Below are 24,937 nucleotides of genomic sequence, written 5' to 3'. Positions count from 1 at the left end.
CACTGCAAACCTACGAAGACCCGATCACTAAATTTACCGCCCAAATCAGGACAAAACTAATCAAAGAAGCAATCGAGAGGCCCATAATTTCATTGGTTGTCCTGCAGGTATACACAGCTTAGGTTGGACAATCTGTGCTTAAGACAACTATTAGCCGTACTCCGCAAATGTCTGCCCATAATGGAAGAGTGGGAAGAACAAAGCCCTTTCTTAAAGAATACAGTAAAAAAGCCAATTTGGCACTTGCAAGAATCCACATGGGAAACACGAATAACATGTGGAGCAGGGTGCTATGGTCATACAAGAACGAACTTGAACCATTTTGGGCTGAATGCAAAGTGTTACATTTGGCGTAGATGTAACACTACAGATCGCCCTGAAAACACCATTCCCACTGTCAAACATTGTGGTGGAAGCATCATGCGTTGGTGATGCTTTTCTTCAGCAGGGACTGGGAAGATCGTTAGAGTTGATGGAAAGATAGAAGTTGCCGAATACAGGGTGTTTGTGGCAGAAGGTCTGGTTGGCGTAAGAAAGAGACCTGAAATGGGGTGCAGGTTCTCCTTCCAACACGACAACGACCCCAAACAGAAAGTAAAATCTCCAATGGAATTGTTCAAAACTAACAATATAAAGGTATTTGAATTTCCAAGCAAAATACCAGACCTCAATCCTATACAGCATTTGTGGTAGGATCTGAAATTGCTTGAGTTTAATAATTGAGAAGCACTGGTTTATATGCACATATTTTGGCTGTCTCTAGCAGTAAATGAGCGTGTGAGGGAGGGGGCGTGGCTAATACAGAAGCAAAGAAATAAATGAGGCAAAAGTGAGTGCATAATGTATGCCGATTTTGTTCTTTTTTTGAAAAGATATTTTGAAATACATCATGCCTGGAAAAAAAACAACAACTTTACATCACCCAAAACAGGAGACGGACAATTTGGAGTGTTTTGAAGCCCACAGTCAAAATTTGTCTGGAGTATCTGGAGTGTTTGTTGAGCCAAGACACATGAAAAGTTCACCGATCCAATAGGGGTGAGCGGATCGTTCAAAATATTGATATTATCAATACTAAGCAAGTACAGTACTTGCATCAGACCAATACTATTGTCCTGGGCGCGACCGCTAATCAAAAGCTAAAAATGAACACTGTTGGACACGTTACTTTAAAAAAGTAATTAGGTATAGTTACTCACTACGTCTTCCAAAAAGTAAGAGTAGTAAGCGTTAGTAACTGAATTACTCTATAATAAAAGTAAGTATTTCTGTCACTTTAAAAAGAATTTGTTGGTCAAAGAATTTGAGATTTTCTAAGCAGTATTTGACTTACTTGAATGGAGAAGAAGAGAGAGAATCATATAATATTTATTGCACCTCACCTTATAAATATACCCCAAAAAATATGAATTCATAACATAGAATCCGCCAAAAAGGAAGAGTGACCAATCTTAAAAAGAAAAAAATGCGTCTCGGTGGGCACCAGCTGTTGATTGGTGAGGAGCCGGCTACCTTTATCCACCCCTAACAGCCGGCTCATAGAAACCCGAATGACACAAGTTGGTTTTTACTGCATCCACAAATGTCAACACTGGTGGTTCACATGTGCACAATATTTAATTTCATATGTTATTTTCACACTATAAAGCATTGGGCGCTGTAGCCTGTGTTGATATTCCAACCTTGCGTGTTGTGCCGCGTTAAATGCCCCCCGAAGCAAATGTCAGTATAATGACTTTGTATCTAATATTTTTGGGGATATGTAATAGAACAGTAAAGCCAAAGCAATGGCACCTATAGAAAGAACTTTTGTAGTTGTGATAGAAATATTTATATGTATTCATTGTATACTGTTAAAGTTTGCAATGTAGACATTTGATAAAAATTGAAGCATTTTAAGTTTCCAAAGTATGTTTATATTGTAATTATAAACTATATAAAGGGGGAGGATTTAAATATTAAATTATCATGACATTTTAATAACATGTTCTCTATTGGGATAATCCTAAATGAGTGTTCTCCAATCAATTGTGAAACGCTCCATTACCACTATGGCTGTGTCTTTGGCTGTGTTTTCCGGGATGATGACACTGTAGCTCTCCTCTTCCCACTGTGGAGGTTGATTTTTCATGTTGGTGATGGTGACGGCCAGCTCCACAGACGTACTCTTGTTTCCTCCATCAGTTGCGCTGATGTCACGCTTTATATAACTTGTCTAGGTTCAACAGTGACACAGGATAAAAGTTCAAGATCAGTTATAGGCAAACAGTTGCCTGATCATCACCTAGAATGAGTAAAACATAAAATCAATACATAATCAAAGCACATCGATTTCCAAGTTTTTTTTTTCCTGCATAATATTTAGTTAATAAAAATAGCTGATTGAAAATAGTCAACAACCATTTCCGTGGAAACTCTCGTTCATGTTAAAATCAGTGAAATACATTATTATATTGTCCATTTCTAAAACAAATGTTATGGTGCAGTGCCTTGCAAAATATTGGTGCTCGAGGAAATTGTTGACATATTGCCATAATTCAGCCTTCACACCTATTGAAAAAAAAACACCTAAATATTTTCTAAGAATCATGCGAGACACATTCGTAAATAGAAACCAATTTTTTTCAACATTTTATATTTTGCCTACAAATAAAGAAGTGGGGGTTGCAAAAATATTGGCCCCTTTGAGTTAATACTTTGTCCTTTTGCTGTGGTCACAGCCAAACGACTTTTTGGGTATGTCTTTATAAGTTTTGCTCATCTTGAAACATATGTATTTTCCCCTTTTTTACTACAAAACAGCTCAAGTTCCTTAAAGTTTGATGGTGATTGTTTGGGCACAGCATTATGCAGATCTTCCCACAAATGCTCTTTAGAATTGAGGTCTGCACTTTGGCTTGGTCATTCTACATTCTTGAAATATTGATAGATTGAAACCATTCCATTGTAGATTTTGATTAATGTTTGGGGTCGTTTTCCTGATGGAAGGGGAAGCTGTGTCCCTTTCTCAGGTCTCCTACAGACTAGAAAATACTTGTTTTTACCCGAATTGCCCTGTATTTGGCTCCATCACCTTTTATCTTCCCAGTTTCTGCTAAAGAAAAGCAACCCAAAAGAATGATGCTGTAACAACCATTTTTGACAAAGAGGGTTAGGTGTTTTCAGGGTGATGTGAATTGTTACTCTCCCGCTACACATGACGCTTTGCAGTCATCCCAAAAAGTTCAGTTTTGGTCTTATCTGACTGGAGCACCCTGTTCCACCCCGTTCTACATTGGGTAAATTTATGCGGAGTAAAACTAACAGTTGTCTAATGCACATTGTCCCACCTCAGCTGTGTATGCCTGCAGGTCATCCAATGTGTTAATGTACAATGTTTGGTTGCTTCTTTGATTAGTTTTCTCCTTGTGCGGGCAAACAGTTTTGAGAGATGGCACGGTCTTGGTAGGTTTGAAGTATCTGTGTCACATTTTGGGGTGATGGAACCATGTAGGGGAAGCAAGATATGGAGGGAGGGGTGCTCAGAAAGAGAGACTGCATTTAATAATATAATGAGGTAGAGAGTGACAACCATGGGTTCACAAAATAACGAAATATCCAAACAATACTAAACCGGACAAAGTCCTTAACAGAAACAAAGACCTATACTTTCCTCGGCACTTTAAATTATTTAGGATAAATATGAGGTGTCCGAATTACGGCCTTGGGGCCATTTGTGTATCTCCTAACAAATATTTGCTTCTAAAAATGTGTTTGATAAACTATCAAGTTCAAGAAAAACACCTCATATGAACACTTTTCAATTTTGAATGTATCTGATTTGTTTCTTGGTAAAATCCCTCATTCTTGTGACCTTATAGAAAGAGATTTCATTAAGTTTCAAAACAAATTAAGAAACACAAACTTGGGTGTCTTTGTACTATTATAGGTTAAAAAATACCTTAATTTATGAACCATAAACTGGAACTTTTATCACAAAATTTCAACCTGGTGGCTTATGCAGATAATTAGCGCAAATGTATTCATTTTGTCTAATAACTGCCAGGGGGCCTCAAGCAGAAAAGGTAAGAGATGTGTTGAGAAACACGCAAGTCGGAACCGCCAATAAACAGCATAGAAAAAGATGTTTAACGCACGGTGCAACACACGTTATATATGAATACAATAGCATTAACTGACCCATATCATGAAAAATGCAAAAATAAAAGCATATGATGACGCTTTCGAGTTAAAAGCAAGTGTGTTGGCCGATGAAGAAAGAAACAGTAAACTTTGCCTTGATGAATCAATAGTGAGACGCTGGAAACAGCAGCGGGAAGAACTGGAGCAATGTAAAAAGTTCCAACAAACTTTCAGGGGTAATAAAAATAAACTGGAACACATTCTTGAAAGCTATGTGAACGCAGAAAAAGTGGTTGACCAAGGTTCTTCCACGGTCCACACCGGCACATGTGGCTTATAGTAAAGTGCGGCTTATGTGCGTACACAATATTGATTTTTTTCCCCTTTAAAAATGTATTGGGTGTGACTTCCATTATCCTTTATCTGCACCGCTTGTCCTTAGTAGGGTCGCGGTGTTGCTGGAGCCCACCCCAGCTATTTTCGGACAGTGGGCAGGGGACACCCTGAACTCGTTGCCAGCCAGTCGCAGAGCAACAAAGACAGACAATTCATTCGCTCATTCCCACATAAGGAAAATTTGGACCGGCCAATTAAACTGACACGCATGTTTTTGGAATGTGGGAGGAAACCCACGCAAGCACGCGGGGAACATCCAAACTCCACACAGGAATGTTCGACACGCGTTAACCACTGTGCTGCCCTGGGTGCGACTTATTGTCTGGAAATTACGGTAATCAAAGTATTTTTTGTAGGTGTTATATTTGTGGGGGAACAAATGCCAACCTAAAAAATGGCCTGGAGAGGGATGGGCACCACTAATCTTTCCCTGCTCAAGACACACCATATAATGGTCAACAATAGCTCAATTTTCATATTGGCTTTGTCGTCGCCCGGATCAAAGAGAACTGCATATTCTGTGAACTACCAACTTTTTCCGAGTACAGGACTACTGTAGAGCTCCTTTCCGAAGCTAGCTACGTGTAGCACTGTGAGAGCTCACCCAGCATCCACCTCATAGAAGAAATCCAGCTTCCTCTTCCTGTCACAGTCCCTTGTTTGTGTGTCAACATACTGTACTGTATCTCCAGCGCGCTAAGAAGTTTGATATATTTATTTTCATAATATCTCGTGAATCCATTCAACATGGTGTAAAGTGCAAAGAAGAGGCGAGCTGTATCATTTGAAATGAAAGTGGAATGAGGAAGCTTGATGAGGTTGAGAAAATGGTTGGAGAGCTTTTTTTCAGCCACTTTCTACCACGGAGGAGGAAGTAGCCTAACTCTTAAAAGCCCATCTTCCAAAGGTACGTTAAACTTTACTTTATTTTTCTTTGTAGCATCTTATTTAATTAAATGCTTATATTTCAGTAAAAAACAACACAGGTTACTTATACACACCTTAAACACACTGATACAAACCTTAAACATGCTTATATAAACCTTAAACATACTTATATAAACCTTAAACATACATTCCATACAAAATATAGCACTGAAGCAACTTACGAACAAATTCAACTTACGACATTCGTCCGGATTGTATCTCGTTTGTAAGTAGGGGAGCATCTGTACACTGAAGACCTTAAGCATTCCAGCCAAGGGGAAAGTGACAACTTCCCTATCCAATAAAATGATTTTTTTTGTTATGTCTTGTATTCTGCCTGGTTTTACTAGTCATTAGGTGACCAGTCCCCCTAATTCCATCCCCTAATGCCGAGCTCCAAGCAGGGAGGCAATGGGTACCACTATTGTCAGTCGTAGGTATGACTCGGCCAAAGCTCGAACCTGTGACCTCACAGTCTTTGGGCAGGTGTCCAACCCCAGGCCACCAAGCTGGTCTTGACTGAAATGAAGTAGAGGGAGCAATTTACTCACCTAAGAACAGAAAGTTTCCAGGAACCGCCAACATCATGTCAGGACTCATTTCAAACAGTGGTAAACTAACTATATACATCTTGCAAAAAGGTGTGGCAAAGAAAAACGAAAAACAAAAAAGAAAACCTCCAACTATGCTCAAATAGTTAGGTTTCAGGGGGGAAAAGACCACCATAGAATAGTTTTTTTATGTGCACATCCTATGCGAGAAGTTTCAACAACACTAGAGAAACCTCTAGGTCTTTGTGGACAAGATAATCAGCACTGGCCCAGATTATTTTTAAAGCCACATTTCAAATGCCCAGAAGAGTAAGAAAGAAAAATAACCGGGCTGACAAGGAATGGACAGGTGCCAACTTTGCCACAACCCAAACTCAGGCTAGGAACCGTAAGCAGTGGAGAGAGCTGTCTAGGGTTGCATACTCAGTGGTGCTCCGGCGACCTATGCCGTTAAGGAATCCCGGAACCACGAGCTATTATTTTGAATTTTAAACAATTCCTCCTGATCAGTTTTTAATATGCTGACTGAATTAGACATTTCCAGTGGTCATAATAAAACTAAGGTACAACTTGGTTCCTAACAACCATTCAACCACATGTGAGTTGTTAATTGAATTATAAGGCATTGCAGTACATTTTTCCGTCTTATAAGAACTTGTTAAGCCTGCATACGGCAAAACCTAAGCTGCACCATATGTTCAATGCAAATGAGGGCCGAGCACTTAATAATAACCCGAATCCTGGAATAATAATAGTCAATATAAAAAAGTCATATATCAAAAATTGATTCTCTTTTACAGTGATAACTGAATTGGTATTTTTAAACCAGGGCAATTAGTGTGTGAAACTAAGGAACAATGCCCAATGTGGACAAAGAAGCCGTTGTAGAAAGACTTCTAAATGCTAATAGCTATCCAAACCTCTGCATTATTTTTGCTTCAAATGATTGAAAGGAAAACAATAGACATTAAACCCTCTGCTCAATGCAACCTTTATTAAATTCAGCCATTCATTTTCTCAACGCTGTACGCAAACCTCAACTGTCCTTGGAATACAAATCAGTGCAGCTATCTTAATAAATTCCTATTGGAAACTTTGTTGTGATGTAAATATCGACCACAAAACTTGTTTTCTGCAAATTAAGACTATGGGAGGAACATAAAAATGCTGGGGACCAGATCTGTTTAATATAAATCAAATACAATCCCTTTTATTTATACAGGACTTTTCAACGGAAAAGAAACGCAAGTTTTGATACTTAAAGAAACATTTGATATTGTTTACCCTTTTCTCCTCACCCAATATCCCAGACAGTCATTTACACAAACACAGATTGTGAATGAAATCATATCACCTATCAACCATGTGAGAGTAGGACACATCAAATAATTATTTAGGAATCTCATCAATACAGCAGAAATGAGAGGGTATAGTTACAATATTCTGCAACCATTTTTAAATGTGCAACAACTTTGGTCGGCAAAGTTTTTAGATTTAATTTCATATCAAAATCAGTGGAAAAAAACAGACGTCACTTTAACACTCGTGAACTAAAACAATACGATACGTGGAAATAACTCATTTTGAGTGCTCTATCCAGATTATTCATGTATTATTTTGTTAAATTACAGTAAATTCTGCAAGAACAAAACACAATTTGGTCTTTCAACAGGCCGTACCCGATTTTAAGCTGCAGGCTTAAACAACCATAAAAATAAACAAATTCACATATATTTGTTTTTACATTTGAAGCCCAGCACACACCAACTACATAAGGAATTTGACATTGATTCCTTTGGCTACAGAACCCGTAGGGCGCTGTGGCCCCACACAACGTCAGATTCACCTGCATCATTTTTAGTTCTGCTCAGAGTTGTTTACGTCACTTGTGACCATTTAAGATTGCGATTACAACGGAGGGCACAAAATTACTATTGTGCGAAATAAAACATGAATTAGGGCTCAGTCACGTAAAATCGAGCCGTATATTTCTAGACGACAGCGACAGGGCAACCCTACTGCAGAAAATAGGGTCAGATTGCACCACAGATGTTTATTTTTGTGTTGTTGTAATTGGCTGTTGCTGTGGTAATGGACCAATTGCATTCAATTTTCATTGTTCCTTCAGGATCAAAGGAAACTCTAGCGACCTGTACTGCTACACCTCCTATTTTTCTGCTGTAAAGGATTATACAAATAATGTTGGCAAATCATGAACTGATTTCTCTCGAAGGGAGTCAACAGTGTTTGAAATAACGTGTGCCCGGACGCCCGGGGCTTGCATCTTTTACGTCGGGTGTACAACTTACAAAACGTTTTTTTTAAACACGATGGAATGGTAGCTTAATACAAACGTTTTCTTTATTACGTTTTCGTTCGAATTGGAAATGTCGTTTTGTTTGTCAATTTGCCTACTCTGCAGCCAATGAGAAGCCTGCATCAAATAACTTCGTGCTTTCGGACTTTCCCGAACCTTATAAGGTCGTGCATTTGGGTATCATTTTCCAAAGTAGACTCACAGAGAACAGAAGAAAAAGTGGTAAAGTGGTTAGGAATCCAGCCAAAACCTCAAAGAAAGATTTAAAAGAAGCAAAATTTATGACACTACGAAACGTAAATGTACATTAAAAGTATCGTGGAAAGAGGAGTTCACGTGGCTTGTAGCAGACGACGCAACGCGAACATTGCATGAATGAAGATGAGTGAATACAGGCACATACTGATGGCAAATGGAAAACATGTCATGGATGTTATAAGTAGATTTATAAAAAACTTAATTTTAAAGAGTTGTTCTGTTATATATTCTGATGATCAATACTTCATACTTTGCAACAATGTTTTTTTTTTTTTTTTTGCGATTAGTCATCTTATTGTGTTCCAAGTTGGGAAAAATGGGGCAGGCAACTTTATGGCTGGGCAGGCAACTTTTCAGAGTTCTCTGCCCTGGTGTCCGGTAACTTTTGTCATGAGTTTCAGACTCTGGGAGTCAAAAGTGTTTCCTGATGTCACCACAGTGTTTTGTATTTAGAGCGCATGCCAATTTCCTTGGTGCCACCACATAAAAAAAAAGAATAAGCAGCACCATATTTGAAGCCGCTGTGTTCGAAATATAGCAAACAGGTAAGGCCGGGAATGGATCAATTGGTTTTCAGTTATACTTATGGGGAACATTTGGCCGAGATCCGAGAAACTCCTAACATAACTCGATTTGGGAACAAATTAATGTGTAGAGGGGGCACAGTATTGACTGAGTAATACTAAGATAAAGTTAACCATGTATTTATTCCATGTCCTTCAAAGTCTGATTTCCGAAGGTGAGAGATTTTCATGCCTGTAACATCTTCAGAATATCTGCTTCCAGTTTTGCGTGTTACTGTGTGACACCGCAGCATTGATGAAACTGACCTGTGATATCGGCTGGTTGACGTACACCCATCCAGTGATGGCATTGACCTTGAAGTAATCTGGTTGCCCCTTTGACATTGAGTAAGTGACGGCTGCATTGGTGCCAAAGTCAACATCGTAGGCCACCACTCGCAAAAAACTTGTACCGACCAAAGTATCCTCTCTCAAATAGTCTGCAGAGGACAAACACAGGGATATAACAACTTTCCATGGCATTATTTAAGCAAATTTCAATCACTTTCAAAATCAATTTTCCAATGTTCCCGTTATCATTAAACTTGAAAAAAATGCGGTACAAATCATGTATTTTGCAGAGCCAAAAATATGCCTGCGATTTAAATACAAAATGTTTAAAAATGAGACAAATATCTCCTTATATAGTTGTCGAGGAAAAATGACAATATCTAGCTTACATTTTCAGTTGCAGGAAGTTCTTCCTATTATCATTTACCACTGGGAAGCACTACCTTAATTTTTTGCACGGCCCATTTTAAATGTCCAAAAATATTTGCCTTAATACACATTAAATCACTCAATCTCATTTTATATGTGCCTGCTCTGTGATGGGTCTGTGAAAGGAAACACTAGAAAACAGACAGCATTATGAAGACCGAAGAGCACACCATGCAGGTCCAAGATAAAGTTGTGGAAAAGTTCAAAGAAGGGATGTGATAAAAGAAGATTTTGCAACATTGTTTCGTTTTTATCGAAAAGTTTGAAGCCTAAAAAGTGTCAAAAAGCTCTGGGGGAAGCCAATACTTTTACAAGGTGTTCTGAAGATAAGCGGTGCAAATGATGTATACTGTATATATATATATATATATATATATATATATATATATATATATATATATATATATATATATATATATATATATATATGAGACTCCTCCTAGGTGAGTGGCCAGACAAAATGCAGATCAGAAGACCCTTTATGATGAGACAAAACGTTGGTCCTCAATTTCCCTCGCCCGGATGCGGGTTACCGGGGCCCCCTTCTGGAGCCAGGCCTGGAGGTGGGGTCCGCTGGCGAGCGCCTGGTGGCCGGACCCTTACCCACGGGGCCCAGCCGGTCACAGCCCGAAGGGACGACGTGGGACCCCCTTCCCATGGGCTCACCACCTGTAGGAGGGGCCAAAGGGGTCGGGTGCGCAGAGAGCTGGGTAGCGGCCAAGGGAGGGGTCCTTGGCGCGACGATCCCCGGCTACAGAAACTGGCTTTTGGGACATGGAACGTTACCTCTCTGGCAGGGAAGGAGCCCGAGTTGGTGTGTGAGGTTAAGAAATTCCGACAAGATATAGTCGGACTCACCTCTACGCACGGCTTGGGCTCTTGTACCAGTCCTCTCGAGAGGGGTTGGACTCTCTTCCACTCTGGAGTTGCCCGTGGTGAGAGGCGCAGAGCCGGTGTGGGCATATTAGTTGCTCCACGGCTCGGCGCCTGTACGTTGGGGTTCACCCCAGTAGACGAGAGGGTAGCCTCCCTCCGCCTTCGGGTGGGGGGACGGGTCCTGACTGTTGTTTGTGCTTATGCACCAAATAGCAGTTCGGAGTACCCACCCTTCTTGAAGTCCTTAGAGGGTGTGCTTGAGAGCGCGCCCCCTGGGGACTCCCTCTTACTGCTGGGAGACTTCAACGCTCACGTGGGCAATGACAGTGGGACCTGGAGGGGTGTGATTGGGAAGAACGGCCCCCCTTGACCTGAACCCGAGTGGTGTTTCGTTATTGGACTTCTGTGCCCGTCATAGTTTGTCCATAATGAACACCATGTTCAGACATAAGGGTGTCCATATATGCACTTAATAATAATAATAATAATAATTTCCTTTGTATTGTCATTCTTTTGTAAGAACGAAATGTCGATACACCTGACCCGTTGTAGCGAGCCGATGCAGCCGCAGCCAACAGAGGGCGCCGCCATTTTACCACTTGGCACCAGGACACCCTAGGCTGTAGTTCGATGATCGACTTTGTCGTCGTTTCGTCGGACCTGCGGCCGCATGTTCTGGACACTCGGGTGAAGAGAGGGGCGGAGCTGTCAACTGATCACCACCTGGTGGTGAGTTGGCTTCGATGGTGGGAGGAGTTTGGCGAGACCATGGAAGCCGACTTCTGAACGGCTTCGAGGAAATTCTGGTCCACCATCCGGCGTCTTAGGGGGGGAAGCGGTGTGCCATCGACACTGTGTATAGTGCCGATGGGGCGCTGACCTCGACCCGGGACGTTGTGAATCGGTGGGCGGAGTACTTCGAAGACCTCCTCCATCCCACCGACACGTCTTCCTCTGGGGAAGCAGAGCCTGAGGTCTCTGGGTTGGGCTCTTGTATCACTCGGGTTGAAGTCACCGAGGTGGTCAAAAAACTCCCCGGTGGCAGGACCCCGGGGGTCGATGAGATCCGCCCAGAGTTCATTAGGGCTCTGGATGTTGTGGGCATGTCGTGGTTGACACGCCTCTGCAACATCGCGTGGACATCGGGGACAGTGCCTCTGGACTGGCAGACTGGGGTGGTGGTTCCCGTCTTTAAGAGGGGGGACCGGAGAGTGTGTTCCAATACAGGGGAATCACACTTCTCAGCCTCCCTGGTAAGGTCTATTCAGGGGTACTGGAGAGGAGGGTCCGCCAGGAAGTCAAGTCAAGTCAAGTCAAGTAATTTTTATTTGTATAGCCCTAAATCACGAAGAGTTTCAAAGGGCTTCACAGATTATTACACTATATTACACAGACTATTTTTCAGCCGACGAGAAGAGTAGGTTATTCATATGCTATGGAGTAGAATCGAATCTCGGATTCAGGAGGAACAGTGTGGTTTTCGTCCTGGCCGTGAAACACTGGACCAGCTCTATACACTCTGCAGGGTCTTTGAGGGTGCATGGGAGTTTGCCTGTCCGGTATACATGTGTTTTGTGGACTTGGAGAAGGCATTCGACCTTGTTCCTCGGGAGGCCCTGTGGGGGGTGCTTCGGGAGTATGGGGTACCACACAGTCTTATCCGGGCTGTGCGGCCCCTGTATGCCCGGTGCCGGAGTCTGGCCCACATTGCCGGTAGTAAGTCGGATTCGTTCCCGGTGAGGGTTGTGCTCCGCCAGGGCTGCCCTTTGTCACCGATTCTGTTCATAACTTTTATGGACAGAATTTCTAGGCGCAGCCTTGGCGGGGATGGAGTCCGGTTTGGGGGGATCAACATTGCGTCACTGCTTTTTGCAGATGACATGGTGCTGTTGGCTTCCTCAGGCCGTGATCTTCAGCTCTCGCTGGAGCGATTCGCAGCCGAGTGTGAAGCGGCCGGGATGAGGATCAGCACCTCCAAGTCCGAGGCCATGGTTCTCAGTCGGAAAAGGGTGGTATGCTCCCTCCGGGTCGGGGAGGAGGTCTTGCCCCAAGTGGAGGAGTTCAAGTATCTTGGGGTCTTGTTCACGAGTGAGGGTAGGATGGAACGGGAGATCGACAGACGGGTCGGTGCAGCGTCTGCCGACATTCGGACCCTGTACCGGTTTGTCGTGCTAAACTGGGAGCTGAGCCGAAAGGCAAAGCTCTCGATCTACCGGTCGATCTACGTTCCTACCCTCACCTATGGTCATGAACTTTGGGTCATGACCGAAAGAACACGATCCCGGATACAAGTGGCCGAAATGAGTTTCCTCCGCAAGGTGGCTGGGTTCTCCCTTAGGGATAAGGTGAGAAGCCCAGTCATCCGGGAGGGACTCGGTGTAGAGCCACTGCTCCTCCGCGTTGAGAGGAGCCAGTTGAGGCGGCTCGGGCATCTAATAAGGATGCCTCCTGGACGCCTCCCTCGGGAGGTGTTCCGGGCATGTCCCACCGGCAGGAGGCCCCGGGGGCGACCCAGGACACGTTGGAGAGACTATGTCTCTCGGCTGGCTTGGGAACGCCATGTGAGCTGGAGGAGGTGGCTGGGGATAGGGACGTCTGGGCTTCCCTTTTAACGCTGCTGCCCCCGCGAACCGACCTCGGATAAGCGGAAGACAATGGATGGATGGATGGATGGATGGATGAATGGATGAATGGATGGATGGATGGATGGATGGATGGATATGAGACTAAATTCATGGTAATAAATCTGCGTAATTTTTGCATCCGTCTCAAAATAAGAGTCACCTTAGCTAGCCAATAACTTACCAATGAGAGGAGTTCATTAGTTTCCAGTAAAATTTGAAAACAGATTTCAAATTTATAATACTGAGGTAGCATGTGCATCACAATCAATAACTTACACTCATAGCGCATGTTCTCAAACAGGGGGCTATTGTCATTTTCATCCAATATTTGTACGGTGAACTGACAGATTGCAATGAGTGGTCTCTCGGCCCAATCAGTGGCTGTCACGGTAATGGAATATTCTCTTTGGCCCTCCCTGTCAAACATCTGCGACGTCACAATCACTCCTGGACAGACAGAAGAGAACAACTGTCAAATGTACACATGAAATTACAAGCAAAACCAGCGATACATTCCACTGTTCTCTGTTGATACATGCACACATCATTAACAAGAAAGTAAAAAAGGGCAAGCTGTTTTACCTACACTGCAAGAATACATTTCTTTAGGGTTCGTACAGGTGTTCGAAATAATTGAAAAAGCTTGAATTTTAATGCTGTGTTATTTTAATGGTACTTTATAAATGAAAAATTGGCTTTGAAAATCCATAAAAAGTTTTTGAATTTGGCCATTTAAAAGCTCTACGAACCCTGTTTCTTACTTCAATCTCACAGGAGCTGTAATTGTTGTAGTTTCAAGATATTTCTTCGGAGAAAAATTGTATTGTTGCAATTGCAAAAATCACGTTTTTATAGCATAAACTGCAAACATTAAATACTATCCAACTAGAAGGAAACTGCCTATTTAAAGCATATTTATTCTTAGAATAGAAAAATAATGTCAGTAGCAGTAATAAATAATGTTTGCAGTGTAAATCGACAAAAAAACAAAAAAAACAAAGAATGGTCTCAAGAAATGCACAAGTGACCGTTTTTATTGACTTTAGAGACAGTAAGATGATGATGTTGAGTCTAAAGCGGGCATGTCAAACTCAGTTTGGCCCGGGGGATCAATCCAGGCTTTATTTTCTCAAGTGGACCGGATCAGTGTCAATACCAAATATTTAGGTTTATTTTTCAATATTATGCTTTATCATTTAGCCTACACTTGGAGCCTATCATCATGGATGATAATGGGATATTTTTAAGCACAACACTATAATTCGTAAACAATGAAAATATTATGATGTTCATGTTTTGCATTGATTGTGTTTACTATTTGTTTTTTTTAACAGTTGACATATGAACCAACTCACATCACAAGCAAAGTCAAGTGGGGGCTATGAATAAAATGTGCTTGCCTCAATTGTCATACTGCTTTGAAGTAAATAACCCTTGGGGTAAGAAATAACTATTTATACTCTAAATATTTTGTTGATGAAATAATGGAATCTTATATCTTTGTCGTTTACAATGATTTTTTTGTGTTTTTTTTTACTTCTAACCACTCAAAAATTTCAGGGCAAAATATGTAAGAATACTTCCCAAAAGATAAAAAAGGAAATACAAAATAACAGTTCAAGCTGGGTTGACAGAAGCTGAGGAACTACTGAACAATGATTTAACATAAAACCAGTAGGCCAGCTGATGTATTACCTGTGTCGGGATCAATTCGGAAAGCAGGCAGGACGCTGTCTCTGTGTATCAAACCATACTTTACTTTTCCATTTGCTCCTTCATCTGCATCCTTGGCATGCACTTGTAAAACAAAGGTACCCGTTGGCTGGTTCTCCAGCACCGAAGCCTGCTCCCGATATTGCTGGCACTGAAATTAGTATGGTAGGCAAAGTAAACAATCCAGACACTCCGAAAACAAAATAACCGTTTTGAGCGAGGTAAGATGCTGCCAGACCGAGGATCAAACAAGATCAACTAATTATGATGAGGGGAGCTGCAGCAAAGGCTTCGCAAAACAATAGTGTCTCTATCATCTGCCCCAGACGCAGTAGAGCACATATGTGCAAGTAAAAACACTGGAGTGGAGGATACAGCAGCATTGTCTTTGCCACTATTGAATTCCTTACCTCTAATGAACATTCTCCCCTGATAACACCCCTCTCTGGAGCCTTTCACATGCTCTTATAAATGTGCACATTTCTTTGAACCAAAAATAAAAGGTGTTTGTGGGTTGCAGTCGGGTACATACAATGTAAGTATATGGAGATTGATGAAAGAGAAGGAGAACTGAAAAAATCAAGGCCTAAACACTATTGCACACTTAGTATTGTGTAAAACATATTGCAAAGATGGACGAGATAATACATATTTCAAAGGCAAACTAGCAAAATATATATATATATATATATATATATATATATATATATATATATATATATATATATATCTCATCTCATCTCATCTCATTAGCTACACCGCTTATCCTCAGTAGGGTCGCGGGGGTGCTGGAGCCCATCCCAGCAATCATCGGGCAGTGGGCAGGGGACACCCTCAACTGGTTGCCAGCCAATCGCAGGGCACACGGGGACAGACAACTCACTCGCTCATTCACACCTAGGGACAATTTGGACCGGCCAATTCACCTGAAATGCATGTTTTTTGGAATGTGGGAGGAAACCGGAGTGCCCGGAGGAAACCCACGCAAGCACGGGGAGAACATACAAACTCCGCACAGGAAGTCTGGAGCTGGATTCGAACCCATGCAGGAGGTTCCCAAGACATGAACTGTGCCGCACATGCACTAACCACTGCGCCGCCGTGCTGCCCTATATATATATATATATATATATATATATATATATATATATATATATATATATTATACGTAGAACTACAACTACTAGGGCTACTACAACTAGTAGATACATTCGGAACGGTTGTATTTTGATAATCGCAGAGACCTGGCTCTGGCCAAGGTCCCTTAATACTAGAGTTCAGCTAGTAAGTTACCCTCTAAATCCCTTTCTTAAAATGAAAGGAGAATTCCCTCAATTCCGTTTAACTTTTGTACAATGACTATAAAGACAATTAATTCATTTTTCATAATAATTCATATGCAATTCTGTGTTCTGTGGTTTTTTTTTGTACATCCATAGTTGTTATTTTGTTACAGTCGTATACTCTCAGTCGCTAAGGATGTCATCCCGAGGTAAGTTTGATCCTAGAGGCTTTAATGAAGGGGCATCACTACTTTGTGGATTTTGAAATTTGGCGGAATGTTCTACTCCCCATTAACCGCTATAGCATAGGGATCACTGTAACTATTAAGTATAAATAATTACTGTTTTTCAGTAATGAGCCAAGTTCTGCCAATAACTGTGACCTCATATGTTGCCATTATTAATGATCGGGCACCCATATTAATAACAGATCAGAATGAATTCAACTCAATAAGCAGTTAGCATTGCAGCATAACCCTGAGTACCAAAGAATGGGTGTATGGAAGTGATGCCAAATGTGATATTTGCTTCCTTTAACAACATCTCAAGGTGCCAACATTTTCAGGAGCTGCAGCAAAATGCAAAAGACTGTCTTCTGGTGAGGTGTTTCAGTAAATTTAAATTCATTAGGAAGTTAATTAAATAGCCATTGTATTGCCTCATGATAATGACTTTGTTTTCATCAATTAATTGAAATCCGAACAGAGAGCTGCAAGCAAGACTCGGTGCACAGGCTAATCAAAACTCATGGGACACAAGTGGAGAGAGATGATGGCCAAAGAAAAAAAAGAGAGGAAGAGAAGGAAAACAAGAATGGAGTGTGGCTGGGGGGAATCCAATTAGGAAAATGTGAATGCAGATTGAATTATTTAAGTTCACTTGGGACGTGTCTTTGATTGTGTTGATTTAATTCAGGTTGAAACAAACATATTTTATAGTATAGAGGTAGAGCTAAGAATCTGTAAGACATTTCTTCAACAAAAAAGGAGAAAATGTCCTCACCTCTTCAAATGTAGGTTTGTTATTGTTGACATCATCGACCCCCACAATTACACGTGCTGTGGATGAGAGCGGGTGCAGCCCACCCGATGCATTGTCATCTGTGACAGTTACATTCAGGATGTATTCTAGCCCTCGTAGTCTAGGCACGGGCAAAGAACGAAGTCGAATCAACCCTGCAAAGACAAAAGATCCATTGTATTGCAAAAATATATACATAAACCATTTTTTCCGGGCTATAAGGCACACCTAAAAACCCCAAATTGCCTAGATATTTGAAACTGCGCCTCATAATCTGGTGCACTTTATATACCAGAAAATATGGTGGATGAAGTGGAAATGCGTCGTTGCAATTTAATTATACTGCATATTGTAACTGTTCTGCCTTTTAGAAACCTATAGAATGTTGACCATTTTATCTGTTTGTTGCTAAAAAAGACCAAATAAAAGAACAGAACTTTGACGGCAGCTCAGACGCCAACTTTTGAGTACACATTGCAATCCATCCATCCATTATCGGCACCGCTTATCCTCGGTAGGGTCGCGGGGGTACTGGAGCACATCCCAGCTATCCTCGGGAAGTGGGTAGGGGGCACCTTGAACTTGTTGCCAGCCAGTCGCAGTGCACACGGCCACAGACAACTCACTTGCTTATTCATACCTAGGGACAATTCAGACCGGCCAATTAACCTGACATGCATGTTTTTGGGGGGAAACTCATGCAAGAACGGAGAGAACATGCAACTCCACTCAGGACGGTTTGATCTTATGACCTCAGAACTGTGCCGCACAATATATATATATATATATATATATATATATATATATATATATATATATATATATATATATATATATATATATATATATATATATATATATAGGTCTTGGGAACCTCCTGTGTGGGTTCAAATCCCACTACCGGACTTCCTGTGCGGAGTTTGTATGTTCTCCCCGTGCTTGCGTGGGTTTCCTCCGGGCTCTCCGGTTTCCTCCCACATTCCAAAGACATGCATTTCAGGGGGATTGGCCGGTCCAAATTGTCCCTAGGTGTGAATGAGCGAGCGAGTTGTCTGTCCCTGTGTGCCCTGCGATTGGCTGGCAACCAGTTCAGGGTGTCCCCTGCCCACTGCTGGATGGGCTCCAGCACCCCCGCGACCCTACTGAGGATAAGGGGTGCAACTAATGAGATGAGATGATATATATATATATATATATATATATATATATATATATATATATATATATATATATATATATATATATATATATATATATATATATATATATATATATATATATATATATGTAGGATGTATGCCACCAGGAAGAATACCCCTTCCAATAGGCGTGCTTTGTAGTCCGAGAAATATTTTCATTCTTTTCACAAGTTCATAACACTCATAAGGAGCTGTAGTTCAGCGGCTGTGAGTTGATTCAAAAAAACGCTCTTCTATTTTCCGATCTGTGATTCAGTGACCGAGAAGGATTTTGGGGGTCTATCTAAGGGAGGCCGTGAACGCGCATTCATCTAAGATGTCTACAGCTGGCTTGACATAGCTGGACCATTTTATCCTGGCTCAACAAACGTGCAACCGATTAAGACTAAAACGGCAGCTGGACTAGATCAAGCTGCACTTATTCAGTTAGCCAGGAGTTCATTATTCCACATTAGTGCAATATCCCCCTGGTGATTCGAATTATTTACATTAGAGTAGAGAAACTCCATGCAACTTCATGCAGGGCAAGTAGCACTCGAGGACCCTGACATATATGCTTTACTCCCCATTGCGACGTCTGCGGTTGTCAGCAATACAGCACAAAATTAATTTCGGTGAGCCGAGGGGGCATTCATATTTATTCTCACAACCTAAATGTCACACTTGTTTTCTGACAAAATGAGAGATTTAATGATCCCGCCCTATTTGGCTTACATGAATGAGTGAGTGGATAGCGAAAACACAAGCGTCAACGTTTTCTCTCTTTGAGGACACAGGAAGAAAATAGAAAGGAATATAGAACGAGAAGACACAAAGGGAAAAGATTGTAAACTATGATTGTGCGGATGTTGTGAAATTGAATAGAAAGGGCTAGGTGACAAATGTCACAGCGATTGCTTGCGCTTTCCGATCAAAGGGTAAAAATGAAAAAAAGATAAACTGTTCTGTATCTATGATGGGAATCCTGGATTTGCCCCAGAACATCCCTTTCATATTCTGATAAGAACAGGGATGTTGGTGTTGAATTTTCCATCTATAAAGTTGATGAAAAATGTAATTGCAGTATTTTCCTCAACTATGTCATTTTCTGTATACATACTGTATACACACTACAAAAATAAATCATTGGAGGAATTTGTTAATTAATAATTTTGTACTTGATGTTCTTGTAAAATAAGAATAGTAATACTTTAAACAAATAGAAATGGGTCATTGAGCACATTATAAAAATTATGCCTATGTCGGTCTTTTGTAAATGAACAATATGATTTACCATCTACTGATTCAAACAATTTCTTATTTCTATGGATGTTTTTTCCCCGTATGTTTTTTATACAAAGTTAAAAAAACCCACAATAAAAATGTACTTTAAGGTAAACTGTGTTATAATTGACCACGTTATCACACTACCCTGATTTTATCTAACCTGCATTGGCTCCCTGTTAGCTTAAGATGTGATTTTAAGGTTCTGTTGGTAGTATATAAAATCATGCATGGACTTGCTCCCTCATATCTTTCAGATTTAATTTCCCAAGCCTTCGCTCTGAAAATGCTGGTCTACTAGTGATCCCAAGAGCCAAGAAGATATCCGCAGGTTCGAGAGCGTTCTCCATTCGGGCCCCGGTACTGTGAAAACCTATATTTTATGTTGACAATATCTGTGTATTATCTGCCTTCATGTAGGTTTTAGATCAGGGGATGGTGTCATAATAGTCTGTGGTTTGCAATAATCTGTGGTCTGTGCAGCCCTTTGAGACACTTTGTGATTGAGGGTTAACAAACATGACTTGACTCTACTGTATGGGGTAGTTCAACTGTAAAATGAGTGCCACAAAGCACAGGGAATAAGACAATCTGCGGAGACTCAGAGTGACCAAACCACGTCACATTTATTCTATTTTCTTTGCCAAGCCTTCCACAAACGTTTTTGGGGCGTATCTTTCGCAGCAAGATTGCGAACAATCATATCAACTTCTTCTTGGTGAGCCTCATGTATGGAATATAAATGGAAATTGCTTGAACTGTGAGTATTTTAAAAATTGCACGCTTATAAAATAATTAATATATGTTTGCCTATTATTCAATTCCTTTTTGTTGTTTGTTTTTTATGAATGAAGTTTATTTCAACCACCGGTAGGCGCCAAACAATATAATGTGTCCCTTTAATATGAGCATAGTTTTCTGCTAATCTGGTAAATATTCATTTAGTGTAACATGTTGACGGAATACTATTTTCTTTGAAGTGTTACTTATTTCTCTGAGAACATGGAAAAATGTACACAAAAAAAATAAACTGTCCTATCTTGCATATACCATCCATCCATCCATCCATCATCTGCATCGTTTATCCTAAGTAGGGTCGCGGGGGTCCTGGAGCCCATCCCAGCCATCTTCGGGCAGTTGGCAGGGGACACCCTGAACTGGTTGCCAGCCAGTCGCAGGGCACACAGGGACTGACAATTCGCTCGCTCATTCACACCTAGGGACAATTTGGACGGGCCAATTAACCTAACATGCATGTTTTTTGAAAGTGGGAGGAAACCAGAGTGCCCAGAGGAAACCCACGCAAGCACGGGGAGAACATGCAAACTCCACACAGGAGGTTCGATCTCATGACCTCAGAATTGTGCCGCACACGTGCTAACCACTTATAAGCAATTTTCCCTCTAAGCTGCGCACTGCCCGCACATTCTCAGCGCACAAGAAAATCTTGCCAGCGCACAAAAATGAGGGCTCAAAATTGCTAATGAAGAAGCGAATTAAGTCAAAGTTACAGTGCATGAAGGTAAAAATACACGGGTTCCCCTAACACTGTGTTCTAAATGCGGTATTTTGAAGTCAAAGTCGAAGTAAAACGAAGTTGAGTAGTCAGTAGGGTTTTTCGAGAACCGGCTTCTTCGGCTCGGCTCCCTAAAAGGAACCGACTCTTTCAGGTTCTGAACGGCTCTTCAGGTTGTTTTTGCTTCTTTAATCCCAACATGACCAAATATTATGTAAAATTATGCAAAAAATGACTTAAAGGAAGGGGGGAATAGAACAAAAAAGAAAAAAATACCAAAATGAAAAAAGTAGTAAAAAGCTGAGAAAAAAAGAAACAAAGGGAAGAGAAAAAAGAAGGAAAAATTCAGAAAAAAGCCAGAAAAAAAGAAAAGAAACAAAGGAAAAAAGTAAATAGAGAACAAAAAGAAAAAAGTAACAGCTAGGGAAAAAAACACAATGAGATTTTTTTTAAAGAAATTTTTAAAAAAGTAGAAAAAAACAGAAAAAGAAGAAAAAGTTTGTGTTGCATTCAAATAATTTCCAATTATATCAAGTGAATCTTGTTGCCAACATTGTACTTCTACTAAAAAATGTGACTAAGTACAGTTCTGTATCTTGCAACCGACTAAATAAGGCTCCAAAAATGTTAGTATTATGCGACAAAATATATGAGGAAAAAACAGAAATGGATATCTTGTGAAAGAATTGTAAAAACAAATGACGCTTGTAGGCCATGCAACCTTTGCAATAGTACATGAGTCAATTCATTCAAAAGAGAAAAATAATTTTGCATTGCGGGAAACTCAGCAAAATGTAAGTTGATGTCAAGTTTTGGACATGTTTGATAATGATTTAGTTGCCACACTTGGGGTTGCTGTTGCTCACTGTTGTTTCAAGCGTTGCTCACCGACTTTGTGTGAACGCTCAGACCCATGGAAAATTAGAGGGAACATTGCTTATAAGATACTGTATGTACCGTATTTTCCGCACTATAAGTCGCACCGGGTTATAGGGCGCACCCCGAAAAAATATTTTTTTGGTCCTATTTTTTACATACATAAGGCGCACCGGATTATAAGGCGCTACAATGGGAACGTCGACAAAACAGTCAGATAGTTCAGTCAAACTTATTACCCCCTTAACATTCCGAAAGCTTGCAAAGAAGCAAATACGTGTTGTAGACACGTGCGGATGCTGTGTCCGTACGATGTCACTCAAATGCATCGTTCCATCATTCGGAAGGTTAAAGTCTTGGGATTCAAGAAATGCCAACCATTCCTTAGTTTCTATTTTCTTTTTCGCTCGCAACTTTACTGTGCATATGACAATAAACACTTGGAATTGAGTTTAATTTAAAAATAGACACTCCATTCCATTATCTGCACCGCTTATCACAGAAACATCGAGTTCAGTCTGAAACAAGATACAGGGATAATATATAGCCGGAGTAGCTCACCGAAGTCGTTGTGTTCATAATAATGTGCAGCCAATGTCCTCTTATATCCGTGAGTGTAGTAAATCCAGGAGAATAAAATATTTACAAATACAGTATAGTAAAAAATGCTTTCTGTATGCCGTCAACCACGTGCTATACACATTCATCTTTTTCGGCCAATTGCAGGCTTTGTTTTGCCGTTTAAGCCAATGCCAGGCTGTAAATGATAAAAAAGGATCCGCCTCTTGACCTCAGAATAACTTTAGCCAATAGTGATCGATTCAACTGATGATTGACACATCTTTTTTGGCCAATTGCAGGCTTTGTTTTGCCGTTCAAGCCAATGCCAGCCTGTAAATGATAAAAAAGATCCGCCCCTTGACCTCCGAATAACTTTAGCCAATAGTGATCGATTCAAATGATGGTTGACACATTGGTTAGCCAATGAAACACCGTTAAATAAATCCCAGTATACACCGCGGACTACTTGGCGTTCGGGGGAAAATCTAGTCGGCGGCTGCAAGTTAGTTGGAAGACTTTGCGACTTAATGTTGATCCATAAATAAGGCGCACTGTATTATAAGGCGCATGGTCAGCTTTTGAAAAAAATAAAGGCTTTTAGGTGCGCCTTATAGTGCGTAAAATACGGTATGATTTTTTTTGAGTAAAACAAAATGTACGCATAATTGAGGCAAAATTGTGTCATTGTTTTGTAATTTGATCTGTTTTAAATATGCTAAACATTGTTACTTTTTGCTGAATTTTCTGCGATGTCGTCAAAAAAGACTGTTCAGTTCATTCAAGAAAGGTTTCTCAAAAAATGGGGAGAAAAAAATACTTAGGATTACAAGTATACAAAAATACACTTGAAATACGGATTTTATTCTTAATTAAGAAAATAAGTTTTTGTGTTTAATTATAACTGTAGCAGAAAGAATCAAAACAAATCCATGACTCTTACGCATTTTGAAAACGCAGCTTGATGGTGCTTTGAAAGACCACTCACACAGAAAAACATCTTACACTTCAACATAAGTACTATTTGTAGCATCAAACAGTTATGTGGAATTGTATCTTGCAAGAGATTCCCGGTAACATTTTAATATTCATTTGTTAGACTGAAGAGTAATAATGTAAATACAGTGGAACCTCGGTTTTCGAATGCCTCTCAGTTCGAACAAATCGGTTTTTGTCCAAAAATTTTGAGAAATTCTTGCTTCGCTTATCGTTCAAAAAATCTGAGTTTGAACGCCGGTACGCAAGGGTGCGATGCTGAGCGGCGTACGGGTGTAGATCGTGTAGATTGGCCCCACCCCTCGTGGAGAACTGTTATCACGTGGGCGGGCACATCTTTTCGCTTTCGGTTTTAATATTGGTGAACGGAGTGTTTTAGCCCCTAATTATGCCTCTGAAGAAGGTCGGTGCAAGCAGCAAAGTTGCAACCGGTGAAAAAAGAAGAGTAGTGCGTACAACTATTGCATTTAAGAAAGAAATAATAGCAAAATATGAAGGTGTGCAAGTTTCCCTTCTTTCGAGGGAATAGAGCATGGCTTCTGCAGACCACCACAAAGGTAAGAAATCCTATTCATAATTCTTTTCTTTATCCTTTAACCGCTCACCACTTTTTGTGGAGACCCGGGTGCTAAATGACGTGTAAACGACCTGATTTTTTTATTTTTACACGTTCATGCTAACGCGAACGTACGATTAGCCTGGGTTAGCTTCATGTTTATTTTCATGGTAAACATTCAGGGTGTTGGAACGGATTAAAACGATTTAACATTACTTTTGATAGGAAAAACGATTTCGGTGATCGAACAAATCGGTTTTCGAACAGGGTTCTGGAACGGATTATGGTCGAGAACTGAGGTTCCACTGTATAATAAAAAGCAGAGTGACAAGTAGAACTATTTAAAAAAATCCAGGGCAAAGGAATTCATGAACTTATGTAAGTTTGACATATCGATTTTGTTTGAACTTTTTAAACATAAGAACAGTTTGTATATTACCGAGTAGGGTCAGGTTTCAGATAAAACACATAACCAACAACCAAGCCTATTCAGTGGGGGAATCAATACAACTATCGGTATGATTGATACTATGGGAGTAATTGGATCGGATTGATATGAATTGATATGATGCTGACTTACCAGCTATATATAACTAGCACTAT

At 40.6% G+C, this 24,937-nt stretch overlaps 1 protein-coding gene across 1 annotated transcript in view; it reads right to left on the bottom strand.

Moving 5' to 3' along the window:
* LOC148363332 (neural-cadherin-like) overlaps nucleotides 1-24,937 on the bottom strand; it is a 233,605-nt gene that overhangs the window by 96,159 nt on the left and 112,509 nt on the right. The window contains exons 8-12 of the mRNA XM_088340974.1: nucleotides 17,353-17,525; nucleotides 15,050-15,218; nucleotides 13,631-13,801; nucleotides 9,402-9,574; nucleotides 2,048-2,215 (exon numbers count right to left, since the gene is read on the bottom strand). Of these exons, the coding sequence (XP_088197100.1) occupies nucleotides 2,048-2,215; nucleotides 9,402-9,574; nucleotides 13,631-13,801; nucleotides 15,050-15,218; nucleotides 17,353-17,525 (854 nt within the window). The remainder of the gene's footprint in view (nucleotides 1-2,047; nucleotides 2,216-9,401; nucleotides 9,575-13,630; nucleotides 13,802-15,049; nucleotides 15,219-17,352; nucleotides 17,526-24,937) is intronic.

Source organism: Urocampus carinirostris, chromosome 7, assembly GCF_059441175.1.
Source record: "Urocampus carinirostris isolate Australia breed hairy pipefish chromosome 7, RoL_Ucar_1.0, whole genome shotgun sequence".
In the NCBI taxonomy this organism is placed as follows: domain Eukaryota; kingdom Metazoa; phylum Chordata; class Actinopteri; order Syngnathiformes; family Syngnathidae; genus Urocampus; species Urocampus carinirostris.
This window is presented reverse-complemented; position numbering and strand designations above follow the sequence as displayed.